Source organism: Leguminivora glycinivorella, chromosome Z (assembly GCF_023078275.1).
Source record: "Leguminivora glycinivorella isolate SPB_JAAS2020 chromosome Z, LegGlyc_1.1, whole genome shotgun sequence".
Lineage (NCBI taxonomy): Eukaryota > Metazoa > Arthropoda > Insecta > Lepidoptera > Tortricidae > Leguminivora > Leguminivora glycinivorella.
The window spans coordinates 52,131,125-52,148,826 of record NC_062998.1 but is presented as its reverse complement, the minus strand read 5'-3'; the positions used below and the strand labels follow the sequence as shown (position 1 = coordinate 52,148,826).

At 36.3% G+C, this 17,702-nt stretch overlaps 1 protein-coding gene across 2 annotated transcripts in view; it reads left to right on the top strand.

Moving 5' to 3' along the window:
• Positions 1–16,096, top strand: part of LOC125241721 (alpha-tubulin N-acetyltransferase 1-like) — a 46,506-nt gene extending 30,410 nt beyond the window's left edge. The window contains exons 6-7 of one of the 2 annotated variants that reach the window (XM_048150328.1): positions 4,053–4,099; positions 14,815–16,096. In XM_048150328.1, coding sequence (XP_048006285.1) covers positions 4,053–4,099; positions 14,815–15,064 — 297 coding nt within the window. In that variant the 3' untranslated portion in view covers positions 15,065–16,096. Of the gene's footprint in view, positions 1–4,052; positions 4,100–7,058; positions 7,178–14,814 lie in introns of those variants that run through there. The other variant, XM_048150329.1, reaches the window with a different exon arrangement.
• Positions 16,097–17,702: the final 1,606 nt, after the last annotated feature.

Here is a 17,702-nt window from a genome sequence, read left to right as displayed (position 1 = left end):
AGGGGTTGAAAGAAACCGAAACTGTGACATTGCAGTGACAGGTTGCCAGCCTCTCGCCTAAGTTAAAAAACTCAAAGTTAAAACGCAGTAAGTCTATATGCATTCCATACATACTTACTACAATTTTCTTTTCATTGACAGACGAAGATACAAGTTTTTTTAAAAGTAGTGACGATATAAAAAACAACTGCTCCCTTAGTTTTCCTAAGTAGTGCTATGAAGAGCTTCTGGTTTAGCAGAGACTAGTTATTTTCAAAATGAGTTGTAAATTTCCCCAATGCATCTTGTCAATATTTTTTCAGTTGCTCCAATGGATAGAGTGAAGCAGGGATGTAACGGAGTTCTGCTTCTGCTTCCGTTACTGCGGAACTTCCGTTTTGTTTTACACATCCGCTTCTGTTCCGGTTCTGTTATTTTTCAAACGGAAGTTATAACGGATGTCGGAACCTAGCGCGACGGTGGGACATGAACGGCGTACATCAAAGACCAACAGGTCTATACCTATCATTCGCTCATCTCTCCGCTTGCCACGTGCTGCGATACTAAACATTAATCGCTTCATTCCATTGCGCGCCAATATTTGTCCTGTCCACCTAGTTAGTAGCGAGTGAACAACTATTCAGTGGTGCAGGGCTTATCTACGATCCCCTTAGAAGCTCCCCTTAGATTTGTTTATTAAATACAGTTTACTTCTTTTACAATCACTCCATTTAATTTAAAAATTTAATTGTGTGCTAACAATTACACATATAATTTTTACTGGTTAGTTTTGGATTGTATTATACGGGTGCGTATCGATCGATATAACTTTTCTTGATATAATTTTAGTCGTAATAACGATCATTTGATATAATTATTGAATCATATAACAACGAATAATATACTAACAATTTGTATAATTCTTATTTAATATAATGCTCATTTTTTCGAATAACATTTATTATAACATACTTTGAGTATAATACTTATTTCCGATAATAAATAAATTGTATAACACAAATTCTGTCTAATGCACAGTTAGAATATATTTTTTTTGTACAATTAATTAGATCCATCATTTGCCGGGAAAGTAGATTAGGTTAGAACTGTGACCCCTACACACAACGCGCTGCTACCAGAAAAATAGGTTAGGTTAGGTTAGAACTGTGACCCTTAAACATATGTACTGCTATCAGAAAAGTAGGTTAGGTTAGGTTAGAACTGTGATCCCTTCAAAAATAATAAAATTAATTCATGAAATGATTTATACTGTTTGTTATTTATATTATACTAGTCGTATACCAATAGATGTATAGTATACCAAACTTGGACGTATACAAATGCAATCAAAAATAAAATTTCCACATGTCAACACGCTATGGAGAGGAGTATGCTGAAGTTAAGACGCATACATAAAGTCAGAAATGATGAAATCAGGAAAAAAACCAAACTTGTGGATGCCCTAAAACAAACATTGTGTCTAAAATGGAAATGGGCAGGACATGTGTCAAGATGTACGGACAAAAGGTGGACAAAAATTGTGACTGAATGGACAGGACCACCAGGAAAACGACTCAAGAAGAGACCACATAAACGCTGGTCAGATGATATAGTCAAAACATCAGGAAAAAATTGGATGAAAATAGCTCTGGATAGAGAACAATGGAAGGGACTCGAGGAGGCTTTTACCCAATAAGGGATCAGTGAAACAAAGAAATTGCAAAAAGCACATAAAAACTAATTTTTTCTAGAGATCACTGAAAAAACAAAGCTGTAATAATAATAATAATACCAATAGATAGTTATACCATAAAACGGTTATTATAAATAAGTGTTATACAAAATAATTATTATACAAAATAAAAGTAGATATTTTGTGGTTATACCAAACAATGGTTATGTCAAATGAGTGATTATATCCATTAAATATATACCAAATGTTGTTATATCAAATGTTACTATATCAAAAAAAGTTATACCAATCATTACACACCCGTATTATACTACCTACGAGTAAGTTTTCTTTTCGTTTCTAAAACCTTTTACGGCATAATAAAGGTTTAAAAGGATTCTTATGTGATTTTTAGTGATTACCTAAACAACAAACAATCTTAAAGTTCAAGGTGATTTAAATTTTTGGATTGTAATGAATGATATACTTAAGATAAAATATCAGGTAACTTTTCTTTTCGTTTTTAAAACCTAAGTGGGCCTAAAGGCTGATTACAAACTGCTGATTACAGGCTGAACAGTAAACACCTAAAAGTTCTAGGTAATTTAATTAGTTTTGGTTTATGTTATACCTATGTGGTATTTTTTCATTTCGTTTTTAACATCTATAACTTCCGCTTCTGGTTCCGGTTCCGCTTCTGCTTCCGTTAAACTAAATTCAAAACTTCCGCTTCCGCTTCCGGTTCCGTTAAAACCACATCCGTTACATCCCTGGAGTGAAGTGCCAGTTACCTACATCCCCATTTGACGGAATAGTTATACTTACTAATATCACTGCTTTTCTATACGCTACTGTGAAACTTCCTATATGACTTGGTTGACTCGAAGAGTGCAATAAGCCAGTGTATGTATTCAAAGGACCACTATGTTTTTAAATTGACTGGTAAAGTTTATTAGGGTCCATTCAGACAGTACGAGAACTCGCATACGAGTTTATTACAGTATTTGATGGCTGTGCAAAATTGTATGTAACCTCAACAGCCCGCAATGTCACTAAAATCGCATGCGAGTTCGCACGCCGTCTAAATCAGGCCTTATGGTCAAATTTGTTTTGTGCCTGTAATTTGGAAAATTGTAATTTTTTTTATGCTACGTCGGTGGCAAACAAAGTATACGGTCCCCCTGATGGAAAGCGGTCACCGTAACCTATGGACGCCTGCAACTCAAGGACATGCGCGTTGCCAACCCATTAGAAACTTGTCCACTCCCTTTTGCTGTGTTATAAATAACATATTATGTAGATATTATTTATTTATTTAAACTTTATTGCACAGTAAAAATATACAGTTACAAAAGGCGGACTTAATGCTACATGGCATTCTCTACCAGTCAACCTTTAGGCCAAACAGAGAAGACCAAAAATGGTGCGGGATATGTAAAGAACACTAAAGACTTATTCATAAATTATTCATAAACGTACACTAAAGTTATCAAGCCGATAAAGTTCGTTTGTCCCTTTCTATCACACCAATACGTCGGAAAGGGACAAACGAACTCCGCTTGATAACTTTAGTGTACGTTTATGAATAAGGGGGTTAGTAGATGTGATTGATTATTAGCTGTTATTATTAATGGTTCCATTTTCAGTAGTTGTATCATTAAGTATCTAGTGCCATTTCTTAGTTGATTGTCATAAATGATACTCGGAGTTGAGCATTTCTTTATTTTTTGGCATTTTTTTATTTTGATATTTTTAGGGAATTTTAGGTCAATTGTACTCAGAATCACGAGTACTTTCAATCTCACTGGGAGACAAAAAGTGTCCCAGAATTTCCATACTTTTTTTTTACTTTCCTCTTTTGTTACCCCACACAACATGTACGGAAAATGGTAACAAAATAAGAAAAAATCGTATGGGACAATTTTTTTTACTACTAGTATTGAAAAAGCTAGTGATTCTGAGTAGAAATAGCATAATTTTTTTCAGAATATCACATTTCATAAGTGGCGAAAAAAAAAGAAATGCTCAGTTATCACACATACGAAATTACCGTACCCAAAGTGTCGTTTGTACCCAAAAACTTTGATAAGAAATAGCTCGTATGTATTGTCATACTAGACCCACACTGTCGTTATGGTATAATAAACTGATGACCTGTAGGCAAAAGAATGTTGGAGATGAAGGTTGATGGATGGAGAGGGAGGGGTAAACCCAAACAACGCTGGATAGATTGTGTGAAAGAGGATATGAGAAAGAAAGATGTGTGTTGAGATGACTAAAGATAGAGGAGAATGGAAGAGGAAGACGTGTTGTACCGACCCCACATAACGTGGTATAAGGGTAGGAGGAAGAAGACCTCTAATTTCCTATAAAAATGCTTACACATAAATTATAATTTCAGGTGATCCATGGGGCTACAGACCGCGTGTACGTGGAAACGACCAACGGGTACGTGTTATTATAATCCACATATATTCATGTTCATATAACCTTTTGTTGTGTGCATGCGGTTTTTACTAATACCTTTCAGATTAATATATAGTCATACACCAAAGATCCATTGATTTTATAACTAAATAATAACCTAACCGCAATATTAAAATTTTTAAAAACCCCCGACCGCGACATAGTGGACCGATTTTCATGAAACATGGCTAAGAACACTCCCGATCAACTCAGCTTTCAAACAGAGCAAACTAAATCTAAATCGGTTCATCCGTTCGGGAGCTACGATGCCACAGACAGACACACACAGAGACAGACACGTCAAACTTATAACATCCCGTCGTTTTTGCGTTGGGGGTTAAAAATACGCGTCCATTGTGACAGGGCAAAATTGAGGTCATATATATTTTTTAAAGGTTAATATAATCTAAAGTTAATAATAATCTAAGGTTAATATAATTTAAAGGTTAATATAATCAATGAATCTCCGTCAATATGATTTATTTAACACAAACATAGTACAGTCAACCAATTGGAACCCTAGGCCACTGTAGAACTATGTCATAGTGACGCTATAAATCAGGTTGTAAGAAATCTCTTCTTGTCATTTTGACATGGTTGTAGAGTGGTACCGAAAAGGAAATTCGTAACTCGTGTCGATTTAAAACACTCCCTTCGGTCGTGTTTTAATTTATCGCCACTCGTTTCGAACTTCCTTTTTTTCGCACTTGTATCGTAATGTACTATTTCATACCAAACAAAAAGCTTTTAAAATGGCTTTAGCTGTGTGATTTTGATATGAATGTTTTAAGCATGAACTGCTTTATATACACTTTTTTAAGTTTTTATTGTAGATATTGTATATTTTTGCTTCTGGCCCTGTCCGATTTTACAAAACTACATGTTATAATTGTACTAGTTTAAAACACTGATTAATATAATTGGGTAGGTAGGCAAAATTTTTTGAAGATCATCATCATCATTCTCTTGCCCTTATCCCAGTCACTTGGGGTCGGCGCAGCATGTCTTTCTCTTCCATACATCTCTGTCACTCGTCATCTCATCATTAACTTGTTTTAGTTCCATATCATGTCTCACACAGTCCATCCACCTCTTCTTCGGTTTTCCCCTCCCGTTACTTCCACCACCTTCCACATTCATTCGTAATACCTTTCTCGTCACATGCCTTTCATCCCTCCGCATTACATGTCCATACCATGCTAGTCGATTCGCTCTTACTTTTTCAACAATCGGTGCTACTTTCAGGCTTCCTCTGATATACTCATTCTTTATCTTATCCATTCTTGTCACGCCACACATCCATCTTAACATTCTCATCTCTGCCACGTGCAATCTCTTTTCATCCGTCACCTTTAGATAAATTTCTAATTTCATACATTCAGCACGCGCAAAGGCAATGTCACCTCATCTGCTATTCAATTTTAAAGTTTACCTACCCAATAAGGAGGTACACTCAAAGATTATGACAGATGGCGCCACCTTATTAGTCCATTGGACAGATAAAGAATTACATACGTGAGAGCGAGAAGATTTTTTTTCTTTTCACACATATGAATGACAGTGACATGCCTAGACACTGGCACAGGCGCCGCCTGGCGGGATAAAATGTCAGTGTGCCTCCTCATTGTTCAATGCACTCAATATTGCCAGTTTGCATAGTAGAATAAAATTGACACTTTTTCTTTGACCAGGGTGTACCCTTGTTTCGCCGACAAACTTTTCATCGAATATCATTTCATCGACAACAAATCATCGAAAGTTTAGTTCGAGTAAAATTGTTTCGAGTAATTTTGTTTCAACTACTATTTATTTGAAATTTTCTTAGTTATTATAAATACTATTCAACTAATATTTCTTCATCGCTGATTCATTTCAAAGTACTTCAAATAGCAGAACTACAAAACATCGCAATTCATTTATTCGACGTATTATTACAAAACTTTCTCATTTGTCGTACTACACATTTATAGATGTTTTATTCTAGGAAACTTCAAATTGTCGATTTTATCGTGGCACATCACATACGTCCATAATTAAGCTATAACCATTGGCTTAAATCCTATATTAGAGTACCAGTAGGTTTAGGTTAGGTTAGAACTGCGATGCTACAAAACGATGAACGGGGTTTAAAGTAGGTTTAGGTTAGGTTAGAACTGTGACCACACACAAAAACGACCAGCTTACAGAGTAGGTTTAGGTTAGGTTAGAACTGCGACCTATACGACAACGAATAGCTTTTAAATTAGGTTTAGGTTAGGTTAGAACTGTGACCACACACAAAAACGAACAGCTTACAGAGTATGTAGGTTTAGGTTAGGTTAGAACTGTGATCACACAGAAACAAACGGCTTATAGAGTAGGTTTAGGTTAGGTTAGAACTGCGACCATAAATAACAACGAATCTTTTTTAAAGTAGGTTTAGGTTAGATTAGAACTGTGACCAAACAAACAGTTTATAAATTGTAAAATTTAAGAAGAAATCATAATTGAAATAATATTATGCGTGAATGTATTTAATGAATTGTATTTAATGTAAAACAAAATGAAATGAAAAAACACGAAATGAAATACCACGATATAAAGTATACTCGGAATAACTTATCTACGAAGTAAAAGTCTACGGTTTGATTTTACTTGTGTCGATTGTTCTACGATATGAACTGTCGATGAAATGAAATTATTTGAAACGTTGTCTTTGAAATAATATTCGAACAAGTGTCTGTCGGCGATTCAAAGGTAAACCCTTTGACCAGGCTTAGCTTAGTAGCTAATTAGTTTTTTTTTTAATTGTAGTAATTGTTTAGACATAATTCTGTATTATTATTCATTTGTTATGTCAATGTATCTTATATTGACTTGCCGCTAATTTTCACGCTTATTACGATTAGTTTTTTTTGTTATTATTTAATTTAATTTCCGTTCATTTCATTTTGATTTTCAGTTATAACTAATATTATCCTGAGGCAGTGAGGCAAAACTACGTTTTTTGAACAAACTACCTTTTGTTGAAAACCATTGCGTATTTGTAAAAATAACTCCTAATTATAAATCGTAACTATACTCTGTGCTTTAATGTATTTCAAAAATGAGTACAATCCAGGTCTCTTTAAAGCAAGAGTAAATAGGTATCTCAGAAGTAAGCGTGCTCCACCGTAGACCGCATCATCACTTACCATCAGGTGTGATCGTGGTCAAACGTCTACCTATTCAAACTAAAAAAAAAGATTGTTGGTTAGCCGACCATATATTTACAAAACTAAGCAGATCTGACACCTGAGCAACCTTATTTGGTCGTGTAATGTTTTGATTTACTCTCAACTGGTTTTAAAGAGTTTTTTAAGGTGGCTCGCTTAGGTTACCCGAAGCTCAGGCTGCGTTAGATGGCGTTAATCTTCAAATTACCAGTCTTATTTTTTTGACCTTGAAAAAGCTTTCGACAGCGTGCCTCGTGAAGCCTTGTGGATGGTGCTAGCGAAACAGGGGTGTACGGCTAAGTTTGTCAGGCTCATTAGACTTCTGCACGACGGCATGCAGTGCTGTGTCAGCGTAAAGGGCGAAAATTCTGAGTACTTTGGTGTCACTTGTGGTGTTAAGCAGGGATGTGTTCTGGCGCCAACTCTTTTCGCTCTTTACTTTGCTGTTGTCGTCAGAGATGCCTTACAAACGTTAGCGGATGGCATCCGTATTCGTTTTCGCACTGATGGCAGTGTGTTTAATCTAGCACGACTGAAGGCACGCACGAAAATATCTCAAGCCACTATTACGGAGATAATGTATGCAGACGATCTTTGCTTCGTGGCGGAATCCCCGGAAAGTCTACAAACGCTTATGACGAGTCTCAACGAGTCATGTCAGCGATTCGGCCTTAAAATTAGTGTCAAGAAAACCGAAATCATGGGGTTGGAGTCTTTAGCGCCCGCTGACATCAGGCTCGGCGATTATATCAGTTTAATTATACCTAAAGGTCTAATAGAAGGCCCTGTGTAGTAATTAAACCCCGTTTTAGTGGGTTCTATATTCATGTGTGAAAAATATTTATCATATGTGGTCTTACTAATGCAGGCATGTGGCGCGCCCGTGTCCACCTCCATATTTATAACTGTATGGTCTATACGTATGGGTAAACTCACCGCCGGATAGTTATTTAACCACAGGTGATTAAATTCGTGCTCGAGGTCTCCGCCGTGATCCTCACTCGGTTCGTGATCGGCCTCTCCAAAATGCATGGCACTCCGCGTCGGCGCCGCCGCCGCTGCCCCTCCGCGCCGGGCCGGCGCGCGGGCTCCGCCGCGGCCCGCGGGCCCCGGCGCCGCGCCCCAGTCTGGGCACACTCGCCGCAAGTGGCCTGTACGCTGACACTTGCTGCACACATATTCTCGGAACTTGCAGTTAGCGTAATTATGATTGCGCGCGCCACAGGCTTCACAGTTGCCAGTTGCAGTTGCGCTGGGGCGCAGTTATGTGTGGTGGCCGGGCCTCGACGAGGCGGTGGAGGCGGCGTGCCGCGGGTGCGCGCCATGCGCCGCGGTGGCCAGCGCGCCGCCGCGGCACGTGCCGCGTGGCTGGCCGTGGCCAACAAGACCGTGGACAAGGGTACATGTGGATTTCTTAGGCCCCATCCATGGTAAAACTTATTTAATACTAGTGGATGCTATGTCTAAATGGATCGAAGTGTTCCAGGTTCCCAGCACGACCGCAGTTGCGATCACTGAGAAATTAACCGAAGTATGGGCTAGGTGGGGAATACCTAAACAATTGATAAGCGATAACGGGCCGCCTTTTTCAAGTAAGGAATTTTCTAATTTTCTTGCCTTAGACGGGGTAGAACATATTTTTACCGCCCCTTATCACCCCGCGTCGAACGGAGCGGCAGAAAACGGGGTTAGATTAATCAAACAGGTTATAAAAAAAGCGGTTATAGAAAAAACTGACATTCTAAACGCTATCAACACCTATTTAATTTATTATCGTAATACGGCGCATAGTACCACCGGGGAGAGCCCCGCAATGCTCATGATGAATGTAAATAAAAACCAACGTCGTCAAATTCGCTTAGCTGGAGGATCGGAACGGAAAATGGATATAGGTGATGAGGTTTGGTATCGTAAATATCTAAAAGGTGAGAAATGGCAACCGGGTAAAGTGTCAGAGATTTTAGGGGATACCGATTATAACATTACTGATTGTCAGGGTAATCGTATTCACCGCCATATCGACCAATTGAAACGGAGAATGAGGAGTTCTATAGTCTATCCACAAAATAGCGAGGGGTGTAGTGAGACCGTGGTTATTGATCCAACCCCTAATAAGGCGTCAGAGCCTACAACACCGCGAGCGAGTACCAGGGGGCTCAGTAGCACGAGGGAAGTCTCGACGCCGAGGTTCGATGCTTCGCCGGCGCGAAGTACGGTGGAAGGGGAAGAGGAGGACGTGGAATGCTTCTCTACGCCAGGGCGGGATACCGGGAGTGGTGAGGAACAAGCAAACCAGCCAACCACCCCTCTTGTACCGACCCGGTCGCGGCCCATTAGACAATGTAGATTGAATAAACCTTCATATAAAGAATAAGCACGGGGGCTACTTAAGTATAATAGATAGACCCCCGCAATAGAATTGTAAGTTTCATTGCGTAGCATTCTCCTTTATATTAATGTATATGTTATTCTATAATACGCTTCATTACGCTATGTCATAACCTGGTAGGTAATTTTTCGGAATGAATGCTACTTGTAACTCTATTGTTTAGTTATTGTTGTTAAGATTACGTCTGGGAATAATTAATCTATTATGAATCGTATTCCCTGAGCATAAGATCCATTATTAATATTCTACATTCATAGCGATGATTTTTATCCTTATGAGTATGGACGAACGGGTTCCCGTTACCAATGTGTACTTTATACCTATTGTTGTGTATTCTGCCAGATGCCTCGTCCTAATTTACGATCGATGTTTCCTTGTTGTAGATTAAGTGCCTAGTTTTTAAGTAACCCTATTACGCATGCTAAAAATATTAGTTAGTAGTATTAATTAAGTGTGGAGAAGTGTGATGTACTTATGTAGGTAGATATAGAAATACCTATTGACAGGTGTCACTTCATACAGTCTCGAATAAATCCTTGAGCTAGAAAGTGCCTATTATTGTCGCTCATCGATAGTATACCTAGTCCTTCTCTGAATACATTACAGTTTCTAAACTACGATTCGAACGATTTTTTTTTTCTAATTGTTTATTTTCGATGGAGCAAGGGTATTCAAATCGCTTTTGAAATCTTAAATTAGTAAATGAAAATGCAATAGTTAACTGAGTAACGTAATGCTTTAAAAACTCAAGTGGACTTTTTTTATCTAAGGAGTAATTTCGATAAAATATTATATTTAGCGAGGGTATTAAAAGTTGTGTTTTATATCTCAACTTAATAAATAGAAAATCAAAATGACAATAAAAATATCAATAGGTTCTCTAAGATAAAATTGATACCTTCGGCTCTCCATTCTTGCTCGGTCAATAAAAAATACGAAATTTATATCAAAAAAATACAAAAAGTTAATAGAATCCTGGGAATCGAACGCACCTTCACGGCGTGACAGACGACTGTACACCAACGACGCCATTACATAACACGCTGTTCCCGACGAAATTGGGCTATACATATATAATTAATTAAATATAAATAATAATGTCAAATCCATACTAATATTACAAATGGGAAAGGGTGTGTGTCTGTTTGTTTGTCCGTCTTTCACGGCAAAACCGGAGCGACGAATTGACGTGATTATTTAAGGGGATTTAGTTGAAGGGATGGAGAGTGACATAGGCTACTTTTTGTCTCTTTCTTACGTGAGCGAAGCCGCGGTCAAAAGCTAGTTTATTATAAATGGGAAAAGCTGGTTACTCTATAATCTGAAGTGGAAGAATTCGTTGTTTCACCAAAGATAATGTGTGTTTGTTTGTTTGTCCGTCTTTCACGGCCAAACGGAGCGACGGATTGACATGTTTTTTAAGTGGAGATAGTTGAAGGGATGGAGAGTGACATATGCTACTTTTGTCTCTTTCTAACGCAAGCGAAGCCGCGGGCAAAAGCTAGTACAGCACGGGTAGCATGGTCGCGCGATAGACGATAAAATATCAGGCCGACGCCGAGAAAAACATTGACACAACAATAACATAGGTCAACCAGCTCAGTAAATGCAATACTTTACTAATACTATGCCCACACTATGACCTATGTATAATGTATTATACCAGACGTGTAATATTTTATTTTATCAACAAAGGCATAATAAAGGATTGTATTGTATTTTTGTATGAAAATAAAAAATAGGAAAGCAATATAGTAATAGTCAAATATTCCATTAAAAAAATAAAAAATACTTAATAAATCCATAAAAGTTCAAATGATTAAAAAAAACTTCGGATTCGAACCCACGATCTTCTGCATCATAGTCAGTCGTTTGACCGAGACGCCATTTCGATTTACATTAGCAGTGTCGAAATACACGATATGTATCTTTGTTGACAAAATGCGTCATTATTTCTGAGTCTGCTTGAGTTAACTAAACCAATATCTTTAAATAATTACTTGTCAAGAGCCAAATGTCACTGATGATAATGTCAACTAAAAATGCGCGAAATATGACGGCTCTGTGTCTGTACACAAAATTTGGCACGCACATTTACGTAAAATTAATAAAAAATTCACAAGGATTTGTCCATGATTTCTGTATGAAACAATGTATTTCATTCACTACCGCGACGACGGATAATGTATAGTAGATGTATGCGCATATTTTTATTTAGTTGTAGTGTGCGGTGACTAAATAAATGGTAGATGTTTTTTGTATGGAAAGCGAGCCACCTTAAGGGTTGATTTTGTATACATTTATTTAAATACATTAAGATACAGACTGTAATTATGGAGCTACTTTTGTAGCTCGAGACTATTTATTGATCTAGGAACTAAGGCATCTTAATTTATTTAAAATTTGATTAATTTATTGTAATTACGCTAAATTATGAATGAGTTTATACTTTATATTATTGGGATTTAGAGGTTAATATATAATTTGCCAAAACTTTCGCCTAAAAATAACTTTAGCTCAAATTTACGATAATTTTAACAACATGAAAAATTATAGACTTAAACTTTCGTGAGACAAATTTAAATGTACGGATGTAGTCACGTCAATACATCGCGTTCGGCGACATTTTCGGCGAATTGACTCGAAACATGTCGCCAAACGCAGAATACTAACATGAGTATATTTAAATATTCTAACATATAAAATATGTATGGTCTGTTTTTGAAAACGAAATGAAATTTTCTCAAGCTCTTAATATTAAAAGACAAATATTGCTTAGAAAAACTGCCAATTGCAGTAATAGTTTTAAAACTCAGCGTTTTTAGAAGTGTTTTAAATAAAGTGTTTTTCGGATTATAAAATCAAGTTTAGAGATTTTTTACTTCTTTTATGATTTAGTTATAGTTAAACATTATTTTAATGTTTCCTATAAAGACTCTTAATAATTAGAAATGCAATGCTATCAAGTTCTTTTTCGCCGTAGATTTATTTTTTGCTTGAACTCAAACTTATTGTTTGCTAGAATACTCCTGATAATCTGACCAGACTGCTCGACAGTAACGGATTTTAACGCTACTCAGTGGCTATAAAACTAGTTTTTTTGATGTAAAAATATATAGTTCTTGTACCTTCAATATAAATTAACTCAAAGTCTTTGAGATACTGTTATATTGGTCTGGTTAGATTTTTTTTATTTCAGTACTTCTTTTGTAGGATATTCCCTAAAATATCTCATTTTGATAGAGCATATTTATAAGGCACTGGTCCCACCGCGAGCTAGTAAACTATGAGCTATCGACTACAAACCGAACAAAAGATAATCACTCCCGTGTAAATAAAAGAGAGACGGCGATGTTTATAGTTACTCGCCCAGCGGTGAACTATCAATAAAAATAAGGTGTCGGCTTAATAAATACATTTTTGTGTTCGATAATGCATTATTGTAGTCCAGTAACTCTGTTCTGAACACTTTTGTTATAATTATACGAGTAATTATGTTAGAACGTACTTATTTTTGTCACTTGTGTTGTTCTAGCTAAGTGTCTACTAAATTGTATCGATTACTACAGGTCGTTTCATGAGAGTTGGCACGGATCGAAAGGATATAACGAATTTTTTTGAAGTGAAACTTCTAATGCGACATCCAACTGACAGCGCGTAACACTCAGTCATTGTTACTTTGCGTGGAATGCCGCTCACTCAGCGCGTTTTGAATGGTGGAATGGTTGGTTGGAATGTGTGTTTTATATTTAGATCGAGTGCAAAATGAGTTTGTTTGTTTTTTCAATAATTTGAGCAAATAGCAATGTAAAATATTTAAAACAGTAAAAAGATGGACGTAACTAAATGCAAAAACGTGATGGTCATTTGACAAAATGTTTTTGAGGTTATGTTAACCCTTAAATGCATGGTGATGTATATATGCATCATATATTTGATGGCCCGTGGCTCGATATGTAGCTATCCAAAATCACATTTATTGCTTAATTATTATTCATCATTCATTATTATTTAATGAACAATTAAATAAATTAAATAATATAATGATTTACTATTTATTATTTAAGGATTAAGATGAAATGGCGGAAAAGTGTGAAAAAACAGGACGATGGCGATTTTTAGTATGTGATTTAGGCTGAATTTTTCGGAGTTATTAATTTTGTGTTTCAACATTTTATCATAGAGGTTTCACAAATAGTGTACCTTTTTAATAGTAGTCATTTTTTTTAAATAAAACATACCAATTACGATATATTAATATAAATAAGATTTGGCCTATTTATCTATCTTCTTACACTGATTTAGTATAAAAATCGATCTTAAATATTTTTTTTAATATTTTTCCCAGAGCCAGAAAACCATTGTCTATCACATATATTAATATCTCGTTAAAAGAAAAATTCATGCATTTAAGTTTCACTTCTTCCGCCGGAGGGACTCCACGCACTGTTTTTATTGTATGAGTGAGTACATCGATATACAGTCGTAACTGTCAGGGCCTACTATTTTATTGGTTAATCTGTCGCACACATGCATATTTTCATTTGATCATTCGTTCCATCCCTGCCAGCTCTTTGTGAATCGATCTGTAACTACTAAATTGTGTGTCACGTTACTACTAAATTTGAGACAATAATAGAGGACAAAATCACGATCACAACGGCGAATAATTCATATGTTTTTCTTATTTTTAATATACAAGGTACTAATTTCAGCCATTGATACAGCCAAGAACAAAATAATCTTAACACTTTTGTCACTCACTGTAAGTTCAGTCACATACATAACTGTTTAACAAATGATCAAATATACATAAAAATTTTATGTACTAAAATATTTTAACAACGTTCCATACCTTTAACATTTCATAATGTGTTTCTGGAGCCGAGGGCATCATTTAATCGTGTCTACGTTAGTATATAATCAAATCTAATTCATCTCGTTATTGTTGCAACTTGCAACCTAATAGTTAAGAGTGGTAACCTATACATATAAAAAGTATATGTATAAACATTAATGAAAGAGCATTTTCCTTTGTGACAAGTCAAAAGTAATACGAAAGGATAAGCACCTAATTCTATTAGCAGTTTTCATAACGTTATATACTCGTACAGAACTCCCGAAGACTCCCCAACACCAGCGCCCGAACCACCCAAAGTTCCGACTCCGGAACCCGAGCCGGAACCCGAACCGGTTCCAGAGGTTCCGGCGTCGCCAAGCCCGGAGCGCCCGACCACATTGCCAGTCGCTCCGGCGGTGTCTGCTGCGCCGTCCCCGGCAGGCTCTGCCGCCCCGCGTCGTGACTCTCAGCTCACTGACCAGGGCTACTTTGATGTCAAGTTTTACCACAACAAACTGTGGTAAACCATGATTTATGTCCAGTCCTTTTTACTTGATGCTGAGTGTATTTTGATGTTTAGATGCCTGATTTGGGACTTGGAAACTGGAGTAAGATTTTTTCGTGCAGGATCTTTGAGAGCTTTTGTATTAGGATGTTTAAAAGGAAAAATTTAAAAACGGATATTTGAACTAGGACGGACCGAATCACTTTTATCTTGGCGTCAGATGGCAACACTAACTTGGTCTTGGTGTTACTAAACACCGGTAAGATCGAATGGACTACTACAACTTGAGATGACGAATAAACCCTTATTATTTTCGTTTTCAACCAGCCAAAAATAGACATCGAAATACCGTCCGGGGTGTAACAATTCCAATCACATTTTGGCCGCTCCCCTGATTTTAAAGTTTGATAATTTACAACTATTTTAAAATTTTAACCCAACTGAAAAAAAATCCATGTGGCAATTTCATACACCACATGTTTTTTTTGAGAAACTTTAAATATCAATAAACTCAACAATATCTTAATTAATTATCAAACATAGTTCTTCATCTTAATTGGGTTTTAGTTGACACTGTCGTTTATTAGGTACCTACTTATAATATACGCCAAAAGTTGTTTCCTTGACATGTTAATTTTGTACCTGGTTTATTGATGTTAGTTCGTCTGTTATAACTTTGCTTGATGATGTATGTACTAGCGGCTGTAATATCATCATTACATTCAAATTATACTGTCTATCTACATATTTATTGTATAATATTTGTGCACTATTAAGTTCCTCGTTTATTGTAATAATATGGATGTACATACAAAAGGTGTTCACTTAGTACACAGTAGACATTCAATCAGTCGACAATTTTCAATCGGGACATTTTTTATTTCTTAAAAAAGTATATCTAGGTACTAAACAGGAATTTTAATTTCTGTTGGTGACTTTAATGTCGAGTCTTTGAAATGCAAACTTATCTTATAAAGTGGTTTTAGTCGCTAGTGGGCGTTACATATCTCTAAATGTTTTGTACCGAGTGTTCGATGAGGCTTGCGTTGTATGTAGGCTTGCCAGATCGAATTACCCGATTATAGGGGAAAAAAATTTTTTTTTCGGGATTTTAGGTCTCAAGTCGGGAAAAGAAAAATAAACATTGAAATTAAAGCAGGAACTTAGTTATATTTAAAGAATATTGTTTATAAGTTTGTATTATGACATTTGTGGCACACCTCCTGCACTATTTGTAAGTGCGATTGGGACGGCCTGATATTTTATCGTCTATCGCGCGACCATGCTTCCCGTGCTGCTCATAGAAGTTTTTTTACTTGTATAATTATATATATTCTTTGAAATCTTGAATAACAATACAAATCTTATCATAAGGACTGATTCGTAACGAATTTGACAAATTCAGAGTGTTTTTTCTTGGATAATTTCTAGTCCACCATTCAAATTGCCTGAATCCTGAATCACAAAATGATTATAAGAATTTAAAATAATTTTTAAAAGCAAATCAGAACTAACTAGTTAAATAAAATTAAAGTGAACGCTGAAAATAATTCGGCGACAAACTGCTGTCAAAATCTTGATTTCTGTTGACGAAACTTGCATTTAAGTAAATAATTTTCAACACTGCCTGGCAACCAACATTATACCATATCTGAAAGGCCTAATTTACTATTCCTGTGAAACAATGAAAATGTAGACGTGTCTCCAAATATTATCTACTTTACCAGGAATAAGTTGATGCGGTATTAGTTACCTGCAGTGGTTACTTTTCGATAGAAAAATCTACAGCAAAGATTGCTGAAAGAATCTGTTAGCAAATTTTTTTTAATACGATTTTTCAACTTTATTCTGACAATAGCTGGATATCATCCACGATATTTAGAAGCCAGCAGCTTGCTAAAGCCAGTGCTTTCGAAATCGGGACGAAAGACTTGATTTAAAGAAGTCCCACAATATTGACCCATTAATCGGTATAGGATGTAGTGTCCAAGAAAGTCGTTCATTGAAATGACACCCACGATGAGCAACCAAAATATCATGAAATAAAACAATGGAAATGGATTAAATCGCGTATAATGAATTTAAAATACAGCCCGACGTTTCGAACTCTTTACAGCGTTCGTGGTCAACGGGTGACTGAGGAAAAAATTACAATGTGCAAAAGCTACCCACATACAAGAAATATTAACGAACCATGACCACAAATAATATAGATTTCTAAGGCAGGTTCACACACTATAAAGCTAGTTATACAATATTCAAAAATTTTACCATTACTATGTTAAAAAATAATTAACCAATTAATGTACACAAAATTGACAAAGAACAAAACCGCAAATGTCCAACACCATACAACACAGCCTTCGTCGTGCTTGTTCCATTATCAGATGTACTACTGGATCCCAAGCCGGTGGTAAAGTAAAGCCATCTTCTCTATTAAAGTTTGGATATTTCTTGATCTCAATGGCCTCTCGCAACATTCTGGGTATATATCGCTTCTCCGTAGCAAGCCTCTGGGGCTTGTCAAACTTTCCATAATCCGTTTAATCCGTTTCCATAGTTTTATTTCATGAGTAACTATCGCGGTAACCGAAGACAATATTACAACCAAAATATTTTAAAAAACGTACCGCACCCCGCAATGCGTATTGCAACAA